The sequence below is a fragment of the Pimephales promelas genome, chromosome 7 (genome assembly GCF_988280905.1).
Source record: "Pimephales promelas chromosome 7, fPimPro1.hap1.1, whole genome shotgun sequence".
Classification (NCBI taxonomy): Eukaryota; Metazoa; Chordata; class Actinopteri; order Cypriniformes; family Leuciscidae; genus Pimephales; species Pimephales promelas.
Window position 1 is genome coordinate 13,374,504 of NC_142775.1, and position 25,035 is coordinate 13,399,538.

Genomic DNA, 25,035 nt, shown 5'->3' on the forward strand with positions numbered 1-25,035 from the left:
GAGGTTCTGCAGAACATTACAACACTTTACATTCATTAGATGAACCCGGTCACCCATGATTAAACCAGCACAGGATGTACAATGAACTTCATGCTTCAGTTAGCAGATTTGCTTTCAGTTGTCAAAAGTGTACAGTGTGTATTGTTACTGAATGAGTGTATTTCATGTCATCCATCAAATCCGTTTGAATCTCGTTTTCATATTGCAAAGTTAATTTATTTATTTTACTTATATTCTTTTTTATGTTTTATTAGATGACTGGTGTGTTTTCTGGCTTCAGTGTCCATTGTTTAACTTTACAAGTTAAAGTTAACTTGTTTCTGACAACAATGTTGTTGAATTTTTTATGTGTAACTAAATGATTTGTCAAAATCCATCATGACCATGGTGAGCCATAAATCAAATTAGTTGAATTTATAGTAATTTTACTTAAATTTGAGTCATTTACTGAGGAATTTATGTCCAGTTATAGCCTAATCTGTTTACTGAAATGAAATTATGCTGACATGCACACTGTAAAAAAAAAATATTGTTGGTTTAACTTAAATAAATAAATAAGTAACCTGGTTGCCTTAATTTTAAGTTGGAAAATGAAATGGAAAAATTGAGTTAATACAATAAAGGAGATTGATTTAATCATCAGAAACTCAAAATATTATGTTATCTGAACTACATAAATTATCTAAGTTGATTTGACAAAAGAAAAAATGATGTTTTTTTTACAGTGCACTCATCTGAGAATCCTTGTTTAGGACTGTGGGCTTAAATCTACATCTGGGAGACTGTCCATTTACTGGCACTAAATAAGATCATGCAAGGACTGTGGAAACCATTACAGAATGAATGAGGTAATTCATAGATGGTTGAAACCTTAAAGACGGGAGGAAAGTAGACAGTAATGTAAAAATAAATAAAAGAAAGATAGGGGAGAGGGTGGCAGAGGAGGGGGGCGTCTAACGGTTTCCCCTCTACTTCAAACAGTGCTCTTTTAAACCATGGAAAGTTAACCAGCAGCCTCTGAACAAAAGCAACTGATTGTTATCTGAGGATACTTCTACAAATCAGAGAGTTGATGGCAGAGTAAACAAACAATGCAGCCTCAAAGAACACAGTTGGACATGCAAACGGTGACCTTATTACAGTACATTGTTCAAAGAAAAGCATCTTTAGTTTATTTTCAACAAGATCACTTTTATAAATAAATAATACATAAATTGTTCATTTTTCAAATTATCGATTAAACGTGTAATGGATAAGGTTATTAACTACAATTTTTGTCATATATAAAAATATTTTCATGATTTGTAATCACAACATTTTTTCTTTTGTCAAATCAACTTAAATAATTTATGTAGTTCAGATAACTTCATTGTATTAACTCAATTTTTCCATTTCAACGAACTTAAAAGTTTAAGGCAACCAGGTTACTTCATTTTTTAAGTTAAACCAACAATATTTTTTTACAGTCCATTACAGTACTTATTCCAAATTACATGCGATCCATTACATTACATGTTTTTTGGTAATATAATCTGACTACTTTTAGAATACAATGAGAAAGAAAATATATTCTATTATTTGTTATCAACAACATGAAGTACATTAAACATTACAGGGCTTCGCAAAGTGGGGTTTGTGAAGGAACTATATACAGTATATATATATATATATATATATATATATATATATATATATATATATATATATATATATATATATATATATATGTTCAATAATATCCTTTTTAGAAAAGAAAATGACAAAGAAGAATTAGGGAAAATCAAAAAATTATGAATATTTGAATTAACATTTAATCATGTAATCAGCAAAAAAAGTAACTGTAATCTGTTTGACTACTTAATCCAAATACATTTAATCAGTTATTACCCAGCACTGTGTGTATATATATATATATATATATATATATATATATATATATATATATATATATATGTGTGTGTGTGTGTGTGTGTGTGTGTGTGTGTGTGTGTGTGTACAAAACACAATAACAATAGCACACCATTTTTTAAACTATTTTAAACCTTTGTTAAAGTAAACATTTTAGATGTATCCAAGGTGTTGAACATGCAGGTTTCAGTTCACAATCTAATAGTCAATGAAAGAGTGCTTAGTGAAATTGAAAAGCTGTTATCCTGTTTTTTTGTGTAACCTTCTTAAAACACCTCACTTACAGTAATACATTTTAATATCCGCATCTTCAATTTACTGTAAAAGAAACAATGAAAAAAATGGAAATGCACAACCTTTCATGACTAACATGACCTGCTTCAGTTCCTCATTCATCTCAGTGTAACATCTCAGTAACACTTATTTTTATTCAGACCCTAATGACAGCTTATTCAGTCTCCAAGGATGATAAACAAATGTCAAGATCATTGGTGCCTGGTTTCTCTGATTGTAGATAGTCACAGTTTTTATTTATTTATTTATTTTTATAAATATTAACATTTGTTTTGACTTAACATTGCATTGTATCTGATATGTAGTCTATAGCAGCAGGACATAATGTAATACTGTAATAAGATGAATTTTAATAAATGTTTGCAAAAAGGACTTTTGTTTCACTGACATCACCAGCTCTCCACAGTTCTGACAGGATTCCAACTAGGTCAGTGGTGTATTTCTCTTGTCGACCAGTAGAGGGGGTCCAAGAGAAAATGACTGAAGCTAAATCTGAATCTTTTATTTATTTATTTATTTATTTATTTATTTAAATATATATATATAAATATTTTTTGCCTATTATAATTGATTCATTCTCTCTTTCTTCCTCCACATTATAAATGTGACTGAAAATATAAATATATATATATATATATATATATATTTAATAACGGAACGAAAACGTTATGATAGGCAATCATGGATGTATAAGGACTGCAGCACAACAGCGGTCATTACTAAAATCATAATGAATATATTCGTAACAAGAGCTTATAGTACTAATAATTATATTATATTAATCAGTAAACATGATATGAATGTATTATAAAACGCCATGCACAGGGTTTAGAATTAGCAGCTTGAATTTAAGTTTCTCCTCCCTGTGTTCTTATAGATAGGCTACTACAGCCTGCTGGAGATCACGCCAAACGCATTTTAAATGCAGTGATAATGCGTCTAACGTTAATCGATTACCGAGCGGCACTGATAGATCGGTTTCTCTGAGTCAGACGGTCGCTGAAGATGGAGGAAGCAGGCGAAGGGAATCACTATTGCTGCGTGTCTATCGCACTGCAGTGGATACACAGTATTTAGACGCTGTCTGTAACTCCATATCAGATGAGATGGAAGTGTGTCACTTCGTACATCGCTAAAGGTAAGCTAAAATGTCCGTTTCGAATGTTAAGGTTTTCCTTTGTTTGTTTCAAGGCTTTATGCATCTGTATGTTCTGTGTTTTGACAGGTCCAGGAAGCGTCTGGGTCAGGGTGCGAATTATGGGGGAGTTTGACCCCACCTACCCCTAAAAACAGGTCAAAGAAGGCGTGGGTCTCAAAGTTTTGTTATATGTAAGTGTTCTTGCTTTTCGTCAGCGTTTTCGAACAATGTTTCAGTAACTAATAAAGTTATATTACAAGTTAGTCCGAGTGTGCTAAACGGATCGTTCGCGAGCATAATTTAAGGTTACCATAGCAACAGGTGTCTGCTTCCTCGCATAAAACATAAGTCTACTGTCATTATATATATCACTTGAATAATTAGTACAATGGCCTTGGCCACTTTTTGTGATTGTAAAATTATTTTCCCCTAACAGTGTGCCATTTAGTAAAGGAATTGAAAAGGAATCAACTTTTGATTTTATAAAATGTCTGAAGGGCGCAATCAGGTGAGATTGTTTTGGCGCCCCTAGCGCGTGCATTACTAATCTTAAACTTTTATATTTTAAAGACGTTTTAAACATCACTAGGCCTATATATTTTTTTTTGTGATTTATGTGGTATGGTTAAATCTGTATTAACTTGAAATAAATTACGCCAGCAGGCCTACGAATGTTTTGTTAGCAATAGACAGTTCCTCAGGCAAAAGCAACACCCTAACGTTTAATCCATGTTTAAAAAAAAAAACGTTTGAAAATTCATTTTATTGCCTACTTGTGTGAAAACACGGATATACTTTTAAGACTCCCTCCCAGCCTTGCCATTCGCCATCAATATGAATCGTTTTTCTAAATGTGCGTACAGCCTATATTGCGAGAATTCAATGACGCGTCTGCAAAGAGCATTTAAATGCATGTGAATACTGTCGGCGTATGTGTCACATGAATACTGAGCTGCACATGAAGCATAAAGAAAACACGCACACACTCATCCCACAACCTTTGATGGACTGTCAGACAGGTGGAATTATTGGGCTCTAAGCCTGTTTGTAGGCAGTTCCCATCATTTCCTTATTTATGGCTTAATTCCCTTGGAACCGGTGGATCCAGTTGAGTATTCGCCCCAGCCTGACATCGATTGACCCAGGTGTTGAACAGGCACAGGTTTCACTTCACTATGTCAAAGCAGTTTCAGATCAGAGGAAGAAATCTAATAGTCGGGGGGAAAGCGCGTAGACGCGTGTGAAATGGAAAAGCTGACGGGCTTGTTCGGCGCAAAGGAAGTCACCAAACGATAGAAACCCAAGAAGCAGCTTGCTTCCTAAGTTTTTTTTTTTTTTCTTCTTTTTTTTTTCATTTGGGGCAAGATCGTCCCCTGTTTGTGACCAATATGAACTCCAGTTGAACATGACAGTCATCAGAGGACTTCTTCATCATCACAGTAGACTCTGAAAAGCCTCTGTCATTGGAAATAATTTCACGCGTTTCTTTTTCTTTTTTTTTTGCGCAAGGATTTCTTTGGAGACTTACTTGCGTTTTCACAGGGGGGAGACCAAACAAAAAGGTAAAAGTTTCAATGCAATCATCTTTAATGGTTAACATCTCGTAGAGTCTTGTAGTTCAATTAAAGTCCAGAAAGACTTTTTTTTGTAGATTATAATGCTGACATTATGTATTAAAGCTGATACCTCAAGTGACATAGCCCAAATACAGTAATATCATTAACATCCGTTTATTGTGATGCTATTTTTGTCAGAATCTAATAACTTGTTCAACATTTCTTATATATATATATATATATATATATATATATATATATATATATATCATAGAGGATAACTCAAGAAATGTTGAACAAGTTATAGATGTATATAATTGTGAGGCTTAAAGTAAAAAAAAAAAAAGAGAGAGAAGACATTGTAACTGTCCGAATATTGTAAATATGTAGAGCCAAGGAAGTAATTAAGGTTAATGTTATTGAAAATGTTGGTGGAATTAGGTTCATACAATCTATTAAAAAAATTAAATCAATTTTGAGACATTATTGGTATTTTTTTTTAAATATTATTAATATTTTAAAAATAATTAAGTCAGTTTGGCATAAGCATGCAAGACGCCATTTTGTTTTCATGTGACAATCATAAAACAGAGACCCCTGTAGACCCTCATTACTGTCATGATTTTCATGTATTCTGACTTTTTTAATTCAAATATTTTTCAAATAGAGTTACACTAAGAACACCTTTTTGATATTCCTCAATCAAGAATAATTTAAAAATAATTTTTAAATGTTAACTTGACAATGTGTTTAAATAACCAGATTATGATCATATGGTGTAGGTACTTGAAAACTTGTTTTTTTTTACATGAGGGTTACACCACACACACACACCACATTTTTGTTTTCCTGTTTAAATGGTCTCCCCCCCCCCCCCCCCCCACTCTAAACATGAACCCAATGATTACATTTCTAAGGATATGTTACATGTGTTTTGCATTTGATTTTTAACAGTTCTCTTTTTTAAATCCTTATTCATCATTGACCTCTATAATGCATGTAACATCCATTGCATCTCAAAGGGGTTTAATTAGATCGAAGTAGTCTACTGATATTCAGGAATTGATCCGGGACGATAGTGTTTTGTTGTAGTGCTGGATGGTTAAGGTTATGCACACGCGTGCCGTGATCAGTGTGTGTTAGGTCCCCTGGAGAAGCGCAGCGCGATACACCATACATAGGGACAACTTCACTCCTAGTGCTTTTTAATTTGAGATATCATTTGGTTGTATTTCCATATCAAGGAGCTGTAATTTGTGTCTTGTTTATTTCAGAAACTTTGATCAGGGTCAGAGTATCCAGGTGCACTGCTCATAATTAATGGGATATCAGGAAAGATGGTTCGTGATATTGTGTAGTTCCTGATTTGATAAGGACTTAAAAGTTAACTTGATATTTTACTGATTTATTATTGTTTAATGCACTGTATGTGTGCACATTATGAATGTTTAAAGGACCGTGCATTGCCACATAGCGATATGGAAGAGTAGAGAGATAAAACAAATGTTTATATTACTTTAAGTGCATTTAGCATCTGCGATTTATTAAAGCATAAGAGCGTTTATTTATTAAGCTGCTTAATTGGTTTACGTGGTATTTACTTAATGGGTTTAGAAATACTCATAAAACCCTAGCAATTAAACATTTTAAAGTTGAAATAGAAAAAAAATAAAATAAATAAAATAAAAACCTGACCCAGTGTTTATAGATGCCCTAAGCTCTGTCATAAATGAGGTTCTATAAGGATAATTTGTGACTAAGCCAAGATAATATATTTTTGCGCTTTCCGTCCGGTGAAACATAAACAATACAGTAGCTCTTGTTTGTGGTATTTCGAAAACGTCACGGAATTGCTATTTTTTGTCATCACAAGTGAAAATGACATCCCTCCCAGTCCGTTATGGAATATTAAACCAGTAAAAGCATATTAATGCTTTGCTTGTTTTTCTGTGTGAAATTGATGATTCCATCTGATTGTGCTCTAAAATAAGCCTTAGATTTATTTTAGTTTAAAGGAAACCTGTAAAGCTTATAGAACCAGTATCCATGTTTCTATCCAGCGATAAGGCCAGCTTTCATACGATCTGATGGACGATATGCTGTACATCAGAATAAGCGTCGTTGATTTTTACAGCTCACTTTGCTCTGTCCAAACTTTTAATTTTAGACTTGTTTCAGAAGGACCTGAAACTCTATGAAAACATGTCAATTTTCACGCTTTGCATGTATCTTTTTTTGACTAACCAGGAAGTTGTCACTTTATATGTTACTTCCCTAATACTTCAGAAGACAATTTAGATGTTTCATAAAAAACATTTTTTTATTTTTGAAGATTGTATGACTGTGATACAGACAGTTGGATTCAGTGCAGTAGAGCTAAAAAACTGTAAGATAAAAGCTTAACATTGAGAAATCGTACATTAGTGTCTCTTTTTTTCACGGCAGTTCGTTTATGTGCCAGATATGTCTTTGAAATGAAAAATGTATTACAAATGAACTGTCGACATTGAACGTCTAGTGAATGTACTTAAGGTGTTGCATAATTTGGAGGAAAAACAGAACATTATTATATAATACCGTGGTTAATCAGTTTTAAAGACTAAAAAAAAAAATACTGCAAATATTTAAAGAAACCTGTTCCAGTAATGCTTGTTAAATGACCATTTTTTTAAATTATAGAACAATGCAAAATCCTACATCTAATTTATAACTCTTTATTTCACAGCTCTACCCCCTGAAAATGGACATGGAGGCGTCGAATGGCTATATTGCGAGTAAGTCAAGTATTTGCATACACTTTAATGGCCACTTTCAAAAAAAATATATATATATAAGAACATCCTTTATTTAGCACATAAAAACATCTTAAATTGCATTTTTAATGTCAAAAATGTTTTTTAACCTGTATAGTGAATTATTGAATGCATTTAAAGTTCATTTTCCAATTCTGTTCTAATAGACAAAAGCTAATTGGAAATAAATGCAAGATAAGCAATGCATGGAAACAATGCAAGATAAGAACATATTAGCACAGTAATAGTTCTACTGTATCAATCAGAGCACATACAGACCTAAAATAGTCAAGCTGTTCCGTCATCACAATGTTATTAACATGTCACCTGCTTCTCTGTTTCTCACATGCTGCGTGTGTATAAGGCACACACTTCATTGGGTTTAGACTCAAGCCTATTGATTATTGTCTTTTTTCCCCTGACTTCTTAAAATGAGCGACACATATTTGGACCAAGGTTTATAAAGGAATTCTTTCTGTAAATCAATTTGGAAGACCTGGTCAAAAAAGCTTATCTATTGCTTTTCCATTGTAAAAAAAATAAAAAAATAAAAATAATATATATATATATATTTTTTTTTTATTTTTTTTTTTATTTTTTTCAGATATGCTATCTAATTCTTAGAGCACTGTGGGAGTTTGTCTACAGCTTTTAGGACCAGTTCTGCTTTATGAATATGTGCAGTAGTCAAGCACACTCGCTGGCCCCAAGATCCAGTTGAAAAGCATCGACTCTTGGCTCCCCTCGAGATTTGTTATCTGGACAGGGCTTCAGTACCAGGTGCACAGTGGTACCTTCAAGCCCGTTAACTCCCCCGGCAGATTCCCTCAGATGGAACATGCTGATAAAACGTCCCTCGTCTAAAAATTCTTGCAGGTGTCTTGGAAAATGAAAAGTTTACAGTTTAACTTGGTTCCATAGACTCTCAAAGGCATTTTTCCTTTCTTAAAGGGCTCGTTATATTTTAAAAGCATGTATGAATGTCGAACAACACCTGGTTTTTGAATAGCTTTATCACGTTTCAGAAAACATAACTCTTTATAGTTCAAGATAATGAAGTTGTTAATGACTTGAAGATGTGCTTAGATGTGTCAAAATGTCTTCACGGCAATATTTAGCTTTTTTTCTTCAGGTTAATTCTTTTCTGGTTTAAAACCACTTGATAGTTTCCCCCAAAACTAGTTATAGTCAAACAGCTTGCTTTCATAAAAAGACAGTTTTGCGTTTGTCCATCTCATATCACAGGCTACTTCAACCTTTTGTACAGTAAACTGCTATTGATATGCTAAAAAGATTTCGTCCCCCTTTTAAAGAGCAGTTCAACGGTGGCAGGTGGCAAGGAGCGTGAGTGGGAATGTGTTTTGTGTTTGATGTGGAAGGATGGCTTGGAGGTGTGTGGACGGACAGGATAAACCTGATCCACGCTCGAACTTTACACACTCGAACATGCCACAACCAATCACTCTCTTTCCTGGGAGAACCGATCCTGTTAAAAACTTTTTCTTGTCTAGTATCGCCACTCTGGCACAGAACCTGTCTTCAGGCTCCACCCCCACTAATGTAATACAGCCGACGGAAACCTTTGTGGAATCACTGTGTTTGACTTATAGAGCGCTGAAGTGATTTGGGCACAGTCAACATGAAATCCAGATTGACCAATGTTACTTCAATAATTATTCAAAAAAATCAAATACAAATTTTATAACTTTTTTTTCCATTTTTAACATCCACTTTTTGTGATTCAATCAATACCTCATGAATAAAAGTCATTTCCCCCCCTCATTGAATATCCCATTTTGCTCTGAAAACATATTACAGAAGTCATTTAGGTTGATTTTAACCCGTGGGCCACTATTAAAAACACCCCCAATTAGTTTCCTCATTGATCCACTAAAAAAGTGAATGGAACAGTCCATTCTGTAGGCTGCTGTTTGATTTGTATACACAGTCTCAGCGAATGAGTGAATCGGGATCTGATTCTGACTCAGCACTGTCACAGGCCAGACCTGTAGTCACTCCAGTAGTCTCCAATGGGCCTACGGATTTTCAGCATGCATCACTGCATGGGGGCAGATGGTAGCCTTATTAATATAAACTGTATGCTGTAGGCCGTTATTACAATAGAGCTCTAGGGCCATCAACAATCATATGTGTGGGAATTTCAATGTGATTTATAGAACAAATTAAACAGCGTGGAATCATTCTAAAACTGAGAAAGCCACATATTAAAGTGCGTCAGAGATTCTTCAATCGATAACAATGCCAAGTGCACACTGCAAGACTTCATAGTTGGGAAGAAAGACCTATAAAGGAAACGAATAGAAAATAGAACACATTTTTGCGTAATTTATAATATTTTAGGGTTGTTTTATTTTTTTAATATGTTTTTTTTTTAATTAATTTAATATTTTTATTTAGCAAGGATGTGCTAAATTGATTAAAAGTGACAGTGAAGACATGTATAGTGTAACAATCTATTATACTATTTATAATATATAAATACTATATACATTTCTTTATAAATACTGTTATTTTGAATTTTCCAGAATCCAAAAATAAATGTATTACGGTTCCCACAACTCAACCATTTTAAACAGAGCACATATTCTTTAGCAGCAAATCAGCATATTAGAATGATTTCTGAAGGATCATGTGACACTGAAGACTGGAGTAATGATGCTGAAAATTCAGCTTTGTCATCAGAGGTATACATTACATTTAAAAATATATTTACAATACTATTTATTTTTTATCAAGTAAATGCAACATTTGTGAACACGAGACTTCTTTTAAAAAACATTAAAACATCTTACCCTAAACTTTTGAACAGGAGTGTGTGTGTGTGTGTACATGCGGAAGAGAAACATCTAATTGACTTTTAAGTCAAGCTGCGAGTCTTTAAATGTGCTGACAAGTCTTGTTGTATGCGGTTGGCATTAGCTATATATTTATCGCGGTTCTGTTTAGACGTGGGATAAGAGAGCTCTTTCAGCCGCTACTGTACAAGAGTTTAGTTTGCTCTCACAGATCTTTTTTCCTGAGAACCTCTCTCATGCCGGGAGGCCATCAGACACAGCACTCTGTTATGGAAAATCCTCCCCTCGGCCGTCACTCAAATCGAAGTGGCTGCTTATTTCCCGTTGCCAAGGGACTGCCGGTTACCTGAGATTTCCCTCAACCCCGGCACCGTAACAGGAGACGGGCTTTGGGATTGTGTCATTGGCTTCGTCTCCCTGAGTTGCTCTCCCTGTCAGAATGACAGTGTCTGTCTGCCAGCTTGACAGCACAGATGTCTGTCGCCTCAAAGGCCCTCATTTACTGATTCATCACAAATGTAATGTTTTAATGAATCTTTTTAAAACCTTTCTACTGTAGTTTATGAAGGGTGGTGTTTGTTGTAGTATAGTACATTGAACAAGGACCTGTTGATTCACAAGAAGAACACAGACAAATGAATCATTAAAAATGCCATGAATACTGTTTTGGAGCCCTTTGGCAGACTCACTCTGCTACCTAACAAACCTGTTTAAAGGAGGGACTGACTAGATTTAGTGGATTGGTTAGAGATGTAACAGCGAGCTTAACGGTGACATCCAAGGTACTTTCCAGTCATAAACGTGGAGTTCAAGGAATGATCTAAGCCGTAATACTGCCCTTGGAGGTTGTGTGTATGCATAATGCAAGCATTAAGAGCTGTCTAATGTCGTTGCCGTTGTATTGAGTGTTTGGCTCTGAAGGGGTCAGTGGGTAACGGGATCAGGGAGCAGGAATCGCTCCCCCAGAGTGAAGCCATATTATTTCCCAAAGCCAGTGCGCGGAGAGATGAGGAAATCCAATCTGAATCTTAAGGATGTGGCTGAAAGCTTAACAACCTCACCACAAATGAGTTGATGGCTCACAGTCTCTGTAAACTGAAGTGTTGAGATGATCATTGACCCTAGAGAAATTTCAGCTCTGGTAACAGAGACGGGGTGGTATTAAAAGCAGTGTGTGTACAGTACCTGAAAACCATGGGATGTGTTGCTCTCCTTTACCAAGGCATCAGCAACTATTATAGAGGCATGTTTTAAATGGACAACAGTAGGGTTCAGTACTGTGCAAAGTGAATACAAGCAGTTGTTGTGTAATCTAACCATTCAGATTAATTCTTTCATTTTATTATATACATATTATTTTAATTGTTAAATAATATTCTGAGACAAATACAGATATTTGTTTAATTTATGCGTGTGTGTGTATATATATATATATGAAGAGTTCAGATGCAAAAGCCTCTAAATGCCATTTTAAATTTTCTTCTAGAATGGTCAATTTTATCAAGCTTGTATATTTAAGTTCAGTAATTTCACTTAAATGGCAATTAATAGGTAATCTTCATTGCCATTTAAGTGAAATTACTGAACTTAAATATACAAGCTTGATAAAAATGATCATTTTAGAAGAAAATTTCAAATGGCACTTAGAGGCTTTTGCATCTGAACTCTTCATATATATATATATATATATATATATATATTAGGGCTTTATTAATGGCTTTAACGCAGACCCATTTTAACAACGTCAGTTTTTTATCACGTAGTTTTTTTCACATGCTTTTGCTACAGGGCGTGGCATGCGCGGCCAACAGGCACGCCGCACACACTTGTTTGGGCTTGCGAGCCGGCCAAATAGTTGGTTAACGTTACGTTTTGAGTGGATGTCGAGCGCGAGATGCTGAAATGGATGCCATTAAGATTCTGAATGGGAAGTTTACTTTTAAAAAGTTACCAAATGGTCCCACTGACAAGACCAAAGTGATTTGTGTGTTTTGTCGTTGTGAACTGAGCTATCATAATCACAGCACGTCCAGTCTGAAATACCACTTAATGATTACCAAACACACACACATTCACACAGCTGATGCGAATTCTCCGCCCCCTCGTCAATATCAGGACCTCGTCAGTATTTCTTTCACCCTTTTATTGATGGACAGTGTTACATTTGTGTGAGAGATTATTTGCCCTAAGTGAGAACATTAGTGTGAAATTGAGCACAGTATATGCCAATGTTGTTTTCAATAATAAAAAATTTGCACAAAGCAAGCCGATCCAGTTTTCCGTGTTGATAAGAGCATTAAAATGAGAAAAAAATAATGGGACAAAAAGAAATCAAGAGACATTTAGAATAAATAAAAATGTGCGATTAATCGTGAGTTAACTATGACATTAATGCGATTAATCACGATTAAATATTTTAATCGTTTACTATATATATATATATATATATATATATATATATATACTGAGTGTGTCCGTGTGTAAATATTATAGAATGCAGTAGATATACATAATATTTTTTTAATACATTTGTTTGCATACCTGACAAAACATATTATTACATTGCAGGGAGGAGTATATTTGATTTTAAAACATGAAAAGTGTATTAATTAATAAGAAGGCTCACTGTTTTAACCAATCAGCATCTCAAACCTCTTAAACAGCGGTTTTAAAACAGTAGATTGCAGTAAAAAGGTGTAATGAACTATTCAGTTGAAAACATTAAATAGTAGAGCACAGTTGAAAGTATGAAATGAATCTTTTTCTTACAGTTATCCTTTATTCTATGTTTTTATCTTTGAGTGATAATCAAAAAGCATGGCTTTAATAAGAGAGTTGGTCCTTGAACTGTCTGCTCGTATAGATCTGAGGTAAGAGCTGCATTTAGCCACAATAGCTGTGCTGTCTCGAGCATGACGGCAATGTCTTCAGTGCACTTGTTTCTGTCTCCTAGGTAATGGCGACTGCTCTCCCAGGAAGGAGAACTCGAGAATGCTGGTGGACCTGTCGACCAGCACACCCAATGGCCAGCGTTCCAAAAGTCCTGATTCCCCTGCTGGTAAGTAGGCATGTCTTCTATCAAGGCCACTCCCCTCAATGCCTGTTCCCATTTGACTTTCTTAGATGTTGTGCATCATTGATCAGCTTAAAGGGATAATTCAGCCAACAATGAAATTTCTATCATCATGTACTCACCCTCATATTGTTCCAACCCTGCATTTATTTCATTCTTAGAATTCTTAAAACTAGACTTTCTGCTTAATATCTGCAAACTTTAATTTTATGGTCCTCCAACAGATATTCTGCTGGCTATAAAATGTATATAAAATTATCCGATGATTAACATTGAATCCGTGTTTGAATATATGTATTATAATTAGCATAGAAATGCATTAGAATTCCGTAATATAATCAAAACCCTTCACAAATACATGTAAATTTCCAGTCAGTAGAGTATTAGTAGACTGTCTGCTTAATATCTGATTGCACTTTATTTTGATGGTTCTCCAACAGATATTCTACTTGCTATAAGTAACTTTGCAAGTACATTTCAACTTATGACGTAACCCTAACCTAACAGTCTACTAATACTTTGGTCTAATAAGAGGTAGTTGACATGTAGTTGCAAAATAATTAGAGTTAGTTGACAAGTAGTTGCAAAGTTTCTTATAGTAGACTCTCATGACGGATATATGAATTATCAATATATTAAATTATCTAACGGTATATTTAAAAATATACAGAATAATATATTGTGTTAATTAAATAAAATATATGGAATAATACTGTACATATAAGACACTTTTCTTATATTGAAAAATGTAATTCTATATTCAGTAATACACTTTATAATATATAGATATACATGTGATAAGATATAGTACTGCATATGCATAAATATTTTGAACATATATTTACTCATTCTGTATAAACAAATAAAGCTTATATAGAGAGATGTACAATGTAGTTTATTTCTTAATTTGATAATTATTTACATTATAAATGTTTCATATGTTCAAGCTAGTTGACAATAGCACAAGCACACTTGCATGTACTAAAGTATTAAGCAAAGAGACTACCTCTGTGCTGAGGAGTTCAAAGCTATAACTTTTTAAATATAGTAACATAGGCTACAGTCTTAATGGTGCTCGCCAATCGTCAATCAAACCACAGGCTCTACTCTTCAGCATAAGGGTAATCCCAAAAACCCAGCATGCTGCATGCTGGACACTGTATGCATGTGTTACTCATTCTGTGAATGTGTGTGTATGTAATGCTATTTTTCTCATAATTTCTAAATACTTTATATGTAACTATACAGCCATACATGTTCAATGCATGTATTGCATATTGAAAAATATAAGCCCTAGTTTCCCATATTTGGAAATTTATCATCTAATATATCTCATTATATTTTGCAGCATATATATTCCCATATATTTTTGTTCCAAAAGGAGGATGTCTAAAGTATACTATCGAAAAAAAGTTTAACCAAATAATGTGCTGGTCATTTTTTTTCATACCTAGAGCTTTCAAGCTTCAAAAGGATGCAAAAGCACTATAAAATTGTCATAAATGTGGTTCATATCATATAACTGTATCTAAAGTCTTAAGGCCTGACAAAGACCTTGATTGGTCAAAACGATGTACTGCAATTTATTGATATATAAAAGTTTTATTGCAGGAGATAACACAGTGTGTTGGTTTTTCCCCCTTTTTTGGAGCACTTCCCCAATTTTGAATTGATATTTATCTAAATTCTTCCAAAATGATCCTCATATGATGAAAATAACTAAATTTCAGTCGCTATACAAATGTGCCAAGTCTGGTTTACAAGTCATTCTTTGAGTCAGAGTTTTAAATGAATCTCTTGATTTGGTTCTTTTTTTTTCCATTTGAAACAACTTGCTGACTAAATGATCACATTGCAACAACAGCAACAGTTGTCACATAACAATCTTACTGGAGAGGAAGATTAGATTAATAATAATGAATTGATCTGTTTTCACACAAAGCTTTCATATGGCTTTAGAACATTAGCATCGTATAGTATTACTAATTTTCCAACATTTTACAATATTTAACTGTGCTTTTGTTTCCTTTTCTAAGCTTGAAAGAGTTTTAAAGCTTGAAAGAAGGGTGAGTAAATGATGATAGATTTGTTATTTTTGGGTGAACTATCCCTCTAACATGCGGATATGAAATACAATCTCTCATTTTTCAATGCAAAATATATGAAAAAGGCGAAATTAGTGAGCATCAGCTCGCAAGGGACAGAGGAAGGACCTTTATCTTGCAGTGTATATATATATAAAAAAAGAAGTTACAGCTTTATCTACGATCTGATGGGATAGGCCCACTCTTTGACATCTCCCTTCCTCAAAATCAACTACTGGTTAAGATGGAGGGCTTGTCAGTTGTCAGCATGAGCGTGCACACTGAGAAAAGGGAAGCTTTCGCCGCCAAAGGATGGAGGCACAGACCATGATCCCAGATGGAGATTGGTTTTCTAGATAATTTATTGGTCATGTTGCAAAGGATGTTGAGAAACATGTTACTGTGTAAAGAGAAGTCTAACCTACACATAGACAGTTTAGTTATACAAGCATGCAGAGATGGAGAGATGCATATCTGCATGTATCTACTGTATCATTCTGTAAAGAACTTATTCAAAAGAAGACGTCAGTGCAAGCCATAATTTAATATTCAAGGGTGAGACATTTTGCAAAGGTGAAATTTTAATAGAAAGAGACCTTCGAGTTAGACCGGGACGTCATTTATGCATCCGACTATGTTGGTTTACTCTGCTTTTGTTCTGTGCCTAGTCGATGACTCGGGTTTATGGATCCCCAGCACTGAGTGCGTTTTGTTCTCATTCATCTCCTTTGATCAGGATTCTGTATGTTGTCTCGGCAACCATTTCAAGTTCACTCAGCTGCAGCCATTATAGATACTCCATGATGTGTATGCTATAGATAGTTAAACCGCAAGCGGCTGTTTTCTGATGTCACGAATTACAGAACGGACAGAGAAATAGGAAGAAACATACAGTACGTCTCGACTCTTTGAGGTAATGCCGTTCGACTGTGATGTGTTGACAGGATTGCACCGTGTTTTCTGTGGGTACAATTTTGTAATCGGCGAAGCTTGCGATTGTTCTTGCGAGCCATAAGTGTTTCTTTGAAAGTGAAGATCTCTTGTGCAATATTAAGCAAGTGCGCCCATAATACTTCGTTGGAAGTGCCAGCGAGTGAAGTGAGGGTTATCTTGTGGCACTGCCACACAGCACTTACATTTCAAAAGCTCTGTGAACCTGCATGTCACCGTGTGTAAACTCTTAATCTCTTAATCGAAATGGGATGTTTTTAAAGAGATGTAATTTAACTGTAACATACTTATGCTAATCTGTGTTTCTGTACATGTATAGCACTATTTAGAGGGGATCTTCTAATTAGGATTTTTTTTATTACCTTTATATATATATATATATATATATATATATATAAATATATATACACTGTATTACAAATCAGGGTTCCTCAAATCCGGTTCTAAAGGTCCACTGCCCTACAGAGTTATTTCCAAACCTATTCAAACACACCTGAATAAGTTAATAAAGGTCTTTAAAGTTCCTAGAGAATTACAGATAGGTGAATTTGATCAGGGTCTGAACTAAGCTCTGCAGGACATGGCCAAATTTTAGGAACCCTGGTAGTGGTATCCATGTACGAATGTCAATATTATATGTGAATATAATAATGTATGGATTAATGAAGGTTACCTCACTCAGACTGATCAGACTTTACTTGATTTAAGCCAACTTTCAACTTTTTTTTACCCAGAACTACAAGTTGGCAAAAAGGTCAAAATCCATAATGAGGGTGCACGAAGGAGTGCACCGATAGCTACAATATTCAAAGGTCAATATAAATTAGGATAAGTCAAAAACGGTGGGTAGTTTGATTCGGAGTTTTTACGAAGATTGTGTGAGGAGACAAACAATTTCAAAAATATCAAGTATGTTTATGAAATACACATTTACTAGTCCCATTTGAGTAGTGTTTATGAGTGACATTGCGCTGGTTTTATAGTCTGCAAACTCTAAGCTTTGTTTAAGGGGGGTCAGAGAGATTTTAGTCATGATTTCAGACTGTGACTCAAATCTAGCAAAACAGCAGAGAGGTTTGCCTAAGGGACAACACTCATACTGTACGGATGGGAAAGACGGAGGTGAGTCAAAGCTTAGTCTCAAGCTCTCGCCCAGAGATTAAACTCACTGTAAAATTACAAACAGGTTCGTCCGGATGGCATAGAGAGCTGCCTGCTCTTTTTCCATCTGTCGTGAAACCTGGAGCGTGTGCGTGGTTGAGACGGAAAACTTGCGGGCCGGGCTGTCGCGTGTTTACGTGTCGCTTTGTGTTTATGCGTCCCTTTGCATGTCTATTTTTGTCACGCTCTGTGTGTCTCTGCATGTGGGGGTGGCCTCCCTGGAGGTGCTCGACAGCCTGCGCGCTGAGATAATGGAGAGACCCGCACAGTCCAGACCAAAGCACTGGCCCGCCTCCTCTTCTCTGTCTCCCACTGTCAGTCATGTAGAACTCCACCTGCCCACAGTTTGCCTCCCTTCTCTAGAGACTACAGCTGCATCTGCCTTTTTTTTTCCTGTTTGTTGACATCCCAATGCTGTTTTCATGTTGGAGAACAGATTTCTTGGTCAGTGTGCTGTCATAGTAACAAGTGACTTCAAAAGAGTCTTTGACCAGTACTTGATCATGTCTATGGAAACTACTGTAGTGTGCAGTGGGTGATATTTGGCTTTTGTGTTTCGTTCTGTTTGAAAGCTTGAGTTTTTTTTTTTTCTTACAGCACGCACAATCAAACAAGAGGAAGGTACAGAGGAGGAGACGGAGAGAAGGCCCAGTGGTCCAGATGAGGCAAGTCACAGCGGTGAGGAAGGTTCTGGATTGGAGGAGCACATGATTGACAGTCCAAACAACTTACAAGATGCTGGGCCAGGAACAGAAGTGCAGAATGACACGGGAATAAGACTGCCAAATGGTAAATATAATGGTAAATATTACGATTTTTAAAAGGAAATATATATATACATTTTTTTATATATATATTTTTAAAGATATAGTCTTGGAAACCTCATGGAGAAGTCTTGGGACCTTCTAAAGAAAATCTATGTCTTCTAGTTTTTCTCTGGTCTAAAAATGTCATCAGCTATGTATTGGTCTTTCTGAGGGCTTGAGAAAAACTTGAGCTTGAGCTAGAATAAAACTTGCTTGTGAATCAGCATACATTTGCATAAAACAAGACAGAAAAGATTATGGAAAAGGAACCCTAAATAAAATGAAAGTTTAAAAGATAAGATATGTTAAACATACATTTAGGCTATGTGTATTTTTTTAAACGTTTATTTTAATCATACCATGCCCATGAAGCATCATAATCCAGCAATTCAAAGTTCAAATGATTTGCCTACATTTATTGTGACACATCTCAAGTAAGTTTCAACAGAGAACATTTCAATGACTTCCCATTAAAATAACAAAACCCTTTCGTGACCAAGGCTTGTCACTCGTGCGTTCTTCCTTTTTTCAGTGTTAAAAGGGTGTGGAGCTCGTAGCTGTTCTATAAGAAAACAATAGTTAAGACTAGGAGTTATTCTCAGGGAAAGCATCCCAGGAATCCTCCATAACCTGTTCCCAAGCCCTGGGCTGACGCTGATAGTGTCAGACAACATGCGAGCAGTAAAGGATCATATTTCACTTTTCCATGTTTGCCCGTAATGATAAAACGTTCACCATATCAAGCCACGGCAGCACCCCAACTCTCAACCTGGGGTTAAAGAAACTAACGATTTCAATTTCTGTGTCCATCAAATGTGTTTTAGAGTCACAGGCTAAATTTAGAGCAGGTACTCTGATGTATGACTAATCCAATTAGGTTCCCAATCAACAAATTGTACCAAAGAGGCTTGTTCATAGCTGTGAAAGGTATTTTATGAGATGAAGACAATCCTTAGTGCTCATAAATGGCAAAAAATGTCAATGATGGAGGTTTACATGATACCAAATGACACGCTATACACTACGCACTTATAAAATAAGAAGGAATGCACTATACATTCAACTGTGTAGTGTATGACCTTTACATGGTTATTTTGTCAATCAGCAGTCCAGTTGAGTACATGAAGTGTCCAACATAATACGAAAAATATGAGGCCACACTGAGACTTCCACAAACATTTCAGGTTATTGCACAAATGAGTCCTTTATATAGACTGATAGGCAAATGTATTTTACAAATCTGACACCATTTTTTCCATTTATATCAAGGCTGCTATTCAAATGTCACTGCAGTATTTATGCTTATTTACATTAGCTAAACCGGTGATAAGTATGTCTCTTGTTCGTGACTCTGTCCATCAGGTGAACGGCCGTTCCAGTGTAACCAGTGTGGGGTTTCATTCACTCAGAAGGGCAACCTGCTGAGGCACATCAAACTCCACACGGGAGAGAAGCCCTTCAAATGCCCGTTCTGCAGCTACGCTTGTCGCCGTCGTGACGCCCTGACTGGACATCTGCGCACACACTCAGGTCAGGCCACCACAACACTGCACATGCTATATAGAAGACACATGTATGGGCGGTAGTGGGGTATTAATGTGTGCCGTTTCTGTGGCCACAGCTAACATGTTCTGGAAAAACTGAGCAGATCTGTTCTGTCCTGAGGGACGTGTAAAGACAGCCTAGCAAACACTGCGGTTGGGCCACCTAGGACATGCTGTTGTGTTGCCTGCAAGTCTTGCGCTCCACCAAAGGAAATGCTCTCTGTCAACCAAAGGGAAGTGTCGCTTTGGTGAAGCATCACACTCTAACCCACTTTCATATCAGCCCACCATCAGTTGTTTAGTCCTCATCATTGAAGATCCGGGTCATACGATAGCATCAGCGCTCAGGTCGGGACTTCACAGGCTGTCACTCAGGGACAGGCTTGTTGAAATGCACAGGGAGAGCAGGAGCGGCCTATCACTCTCATCGTGTTTTTCTGCCTCTCTTCGTCTTTTGTCATTTCCTGTTTTGCAGCTCTAATCACAGCGCAGGGATAGTGCAGTTTTATAGGCCAGGCAGCTGATGTCTGTGGTGTCCTGTTTTTGTGGGCAGAATTTATGAAATAATTCTCTAAGACATAGCTACATTTTGGTTTCATATATGCGCTGATGGTCGTGGTGGGAGAGCTATTTTAGTCTTCAAAACAATATAATTTTATTTAAATATGCTACCATTTAAGAGTTTGGGGTCTTTATGGCTGCATTTATTCGATCAAAAACGCAGTAAAACTGAACAATTGTGAAATATATTTTTTTCATTTTTATATATGAAAATGTAATTTATTTTTTGTCATTACTCCAGTCTTTAGTGTCACATTATCCTTCAGAAATCATTCTAATATGCTGATTTGCTGCTCAAGAAACATTTCTTATTATTAGCAATGCTAAAAACAGTTGTATTGCTTTTAGGATTGTTTGATGATTAGACAGTTGAAATATATAAACATTATAAATTTCACTTTTGATCAATTTAATGCATCCTTAAAATGCGTCCCTGAATAATAAAAGTATTAATGTCTTCAAAAAAAATCTTGCCGACCCCAAACTTTTAAACGCTAGTGTAATTTGTGTATGCTTGAATTTTTTTTCAAAGCTTACATTTCTATGGAAACAGAGATGGTTGGCATTTTGTGATCTGTAATCTAGACAAACGATTGAAACTTTGAAGGAGCTAAAATAGGCTACCAATTTTTACTTGACTTTATTTTATTATTTTAATTTCGTTTTTAACCATTTTTTTGCTCACTAAGTCCTTCCATATGTCTTATTTAACAGTTTTGATGACTAAAATGTCATGAATGGTCATGAGACAGTAGGAGTTGGTGTATCCATACTAGTAGTATAGATTCTCCAACATTTAATCAACAAACTATGCAAAATATGTGGTGTGTGTGTCTGTGTGTTGTGGTCTATCATATTGATATCAAATGTCAGTGCGAAAACTTTTACCACCAAAGCCTACGCACCCAACTACCTCAGCGTATAAACGTTTGTGGCCGATGAGAGTCATTAAATCATTTGCATATCCATTTCTATAGGCATTATTAAGGAGATGCCACAAGAAAGGTTTGTTCTACCAGAGTGTAAGACACGTAGTTGTTGCTGGAGACGTTTCAATGAGTAATTGGAGTACTTAAGCAGCAGTGTCACCTGGGGTGGTCTCGCCCTTTTTGCCGCAAGTCCTTCCCCACTCCTTGGTGTCCCGTCCGCCCTCCCGCCAGCCACTTCAGCTGGAGCGGAATGCGAGGAACTCAGCAGGTTTGTCGACTTCTTGTGCAACGAGCGCCACATGAAAGGACTCATCCTCTTTCGGCCCCTGGCAACAGGAGGATTGGTGGCAAACAGCCCAGGAAAGTTACGTTGAGAGGGAGTTGAAACATTCAAACACACAAACGGCTGTCGCTGAAATCCACATGCATGCCATGCACGGAGACCACAGGCATTCTGATGAAACTGAAACGGCATAGATTGTACCACAGTTTTAGGCGTGATTCATAATGTTGGTGACTTTTCTTTGGGTTGCTTTGGTTGTCTTTGGCAGCTTAGTAAAATAAGAAACGTGAGGTGAGGGGCTAACACTTGATTCAGGGAAAGGATGCTTTGGTGCGTGTTTAACTACCAGTTGAGTAAGTTGAGCACTTTTGCTGATGCTCTACAATTGATAGGCATTTACTTGAAATGAAATGTCATCCTCATCTCACTGTTTCCTGTTTTCAACCCGAATGGATGCGGTTTAGAGGGCTTTAATGCATCACTATGTGCATGAATTTGCATTTGAATAAGTGCTTAGACAGGGATTTTTTTTTTTCTAAATCGTCCAAACTCTGCTACAGGAACTCGAGGGGTTTTGAATGGCTGGTATTAATCGATAAAACCATTGCATTTCTTTTGCCCCGTAACAGTTCGCATTTTTGTCTCCATCGCATAATTAGCATGATTGCCTGTTCCAGACATTGCAGCTTGCAGGTGTTTTGACAGTTCATTGAACCAAACAGTTCAGTTCTGTTTTTCCATTTATAGGCTATATTTGTCTGTGTGGATGCGCTGTATCCTCTAAAATGTCTGCGCCAAACCATTTCTAGTGTGCTGTCATGCACACACCCATTTATTAGAGATATTGAAAGTGTGACAAAAAATGTCACTTTCAGAGCTCTCTCATCAGTTGAAACTGTTTCCAATACAGTCACCCACTGACATATAAAGACCGCAAAACAGAGTCTGCACTAGATCCCTTGATTACCTGACCTTTACAGAGTAAGACCAAGTTCATGAAAGTCTATTTAATGTAACTCTGTACATACTGTAAATAAATCGTTTTCTATTTAAATTAGACCTAAGCTACATTTCAACACTCTTCAGTGATTTAATTATTTTATGCGACATTGTATTTCAAGCAAACCAAAGCTTTTTTTTTTTTTTTTTTTTTGCTGTAATCCATCCTTTCCCACAGAAGTGACAGGGCCTTCGTTGTTTGACATGCGTTCTACATGGGAAAGGTCACCTCTCTCAGTGTCTCAGTCAGTAGCTGTCTCATTTTCACTGTTCAGTGCTTCAGACGGAAAGCACTATGGCGCTTTGAAGAGGGTTACCGAAAAGTGTGGGGTGTATTTTTTTTACATTTGGCACACTTACAGGTAATCCCACAGGCTTGCTAGTAACAGGTGTGAATTATCATTATTTTCTCACGTGCAGTAAGAGACTGGTTAACTGAGTTCATACAGTATGACTCAATTCGCTAGGCTGTTTTGTTTCACTTTATGAATAATTCTGAAAGTCCCTTACACCAAGGATTGACCACAGTGCTGACAGCAGCCCCTGTCTCAAATTGAATTCTGTTTTTAGCTGACATAACAGAACAGCGCAAACGTAGTGGTGGGCTATGTTCCGAATTGGTACCGATGAGTGAATGAGAAAAAACATGACAGATAAATGAATGACTCAACCAATTGATGAATGAAACTCGGAATGAATCAATAAACGAATTGTTCCCTTCGCTACTGGAAAACTCACATCTGTTTCTGGAGGCTAAGCATCGTCCTCCTACTACTCTTCTCTGCCCACGACGGAAGGACAAGAAGCTTGTTTCTATTACTGTATCTTTCTTGGGAGGTTTTGTCCCGCATTATCACCCTTGCACTGACCTAATCTTAGTGGAACTGACTGTGAATCACTTCACACCTTATCCGGCTGAGGAGAAACACTCACTCGGTTTCTGTTTATTGTTCAAAGAGAATTTCCAAGTCATCACTCATGGTGCCAATTAGAGATCGATGACGATAAAATAGTACTATAGTACGTAATTCTATCCTCTTCTGGAGCAAACCCCCTCACCGCGTTGTAGTGGTTGCATCATCACGAAATCTGATTTTGCCCACTTTCTCGCTTACTCAGTTGGAGACTGAAACTCAGTTGTGTGAGCGGTCTGAATGAGTTATTTTACGACTTAATACTTATTTTGCTACTCTTTGATGTCTTTTAGTGGGCAAACCACACAAGTGCAACTACTGTGGGCGGAGCTACAAGCAGCGCACCTCATTGGAGGAGCACAAAGAACGGTGTCATAATTACTTGCAGAGCGTCGGAATGGACTCCGCCTCCAATCCTGGCCCATATCCAGGTGAGTGGCTCATGACTTCATTGAGACTGTAAAATGACAGTTTTCCACATAATTGAGCAAGTGTTATTGTGACTTATTGTGAAATCCTTTTGGTGTTGGATGACACAACGGTGTTTCATGAGCTGGAATGTTTTATGGAAACAAAACAATAGCAACTACTAACATAGTGTAGATTTGCTACAGTACACTATCATTTGTGGGGTACATTTCATTGACACCAAGGGTACAAAGTTTTGCTGGTTAGCATGGTTAACCCCTGCTGGTAGATGTCCAAACTACAAGTCTTTGGAACATTATCATTCTAGCTAAAACCAGTGTTGTCTTGACATTATTGCTGTGTTTGGCAAGGGAAGTTAGTTACATGGCACTTCGGGTTCAAGGACCTAATTTACGTGTGATCAGATTTGATTCTAAATACCATGGATTTTATCCACCATCAAAAGTGAGGAACAAATCAGCTTTTTCAATGTTTTCAATACTACTTAGCTTTTTCAATGTTAAATATACCAGTAATTGAAGTAATTCAACATGTTAATGGAAATAAGCACAGTAAGCATAGATATAATTCAAAGGAGAACTCAAAATGAACAAAATGAACCTTTGGTCTGATAAAACATTGGTACCATGTCGACCATTCACTGAGATTTGTTTTCATGATAATCGAATGTAAAGAGTTTTATCTCTAAAAACTGTTTAGCGTATAATGCTAGTATATGGGGGCATATAATAAGTAAAAAGAAATCGATAGTTTATACCACAAACAAGGCTCAAAATAGCCCCACACTAACACAGTAA

General features: G+C 36.2%; 1 protein-coding gene across 4 annotated transcripts in view; it reads left to right on the forward strand.

Annotated features, from left to right (window-relative positions):
- The first annotated feature begins 3,061 nt into the window (after positions 1 to 3,061).
- The window catches only part of ikzf2 (IKAROS family zinc finger 2), a 28,063-nt gene continuing 6,089 nt past the window's right edge, over positions 3,062 to 25,035 (forward strand). The window contains exons 1-7 of one of the 4 annotated variants that reach the window (XM_039649719.2): positions 3,062 to 3,340; positions 3,428 to 3,531; positions 7,622 to 7,670; positions 13,458 to 13,562; positions 18,371 to 18,574; positions 19,942 to 20,109; positions 24,103 to 24,240. In XM_039649719.2, coding sequence (XP_039505653.2) covers positions 7,637 to 7,670; positions 13,458 to 13,562; positions 18,371 to 18,574; positions 19,942 to 20,109; positions 24,103 to 24,240 — 649 coding nt within the window. In that variant the 5' untranslated portion in view covers positions 3,062 to 3,340; positions 3,428 to 3,531; positions 7,622 to 7,636. Of the gene's footprint in view, positions 3,341 to 3,427; positions 3,532 to 4,336; positions 4,903 to 7,621; positions 7,671 to 13,457; positions 13,563 to 18,094; positions 18,218 to 18,370; positions 18,575 to 19,941; positions 20,110 to 24,102; positions 24,241 to 25,035 lie in introns of those variants that run through there. The other 3 variants (XM_089133083.1, XM_039649718.2, XM_089133084.1) reach the window with 3 other exon arrangements.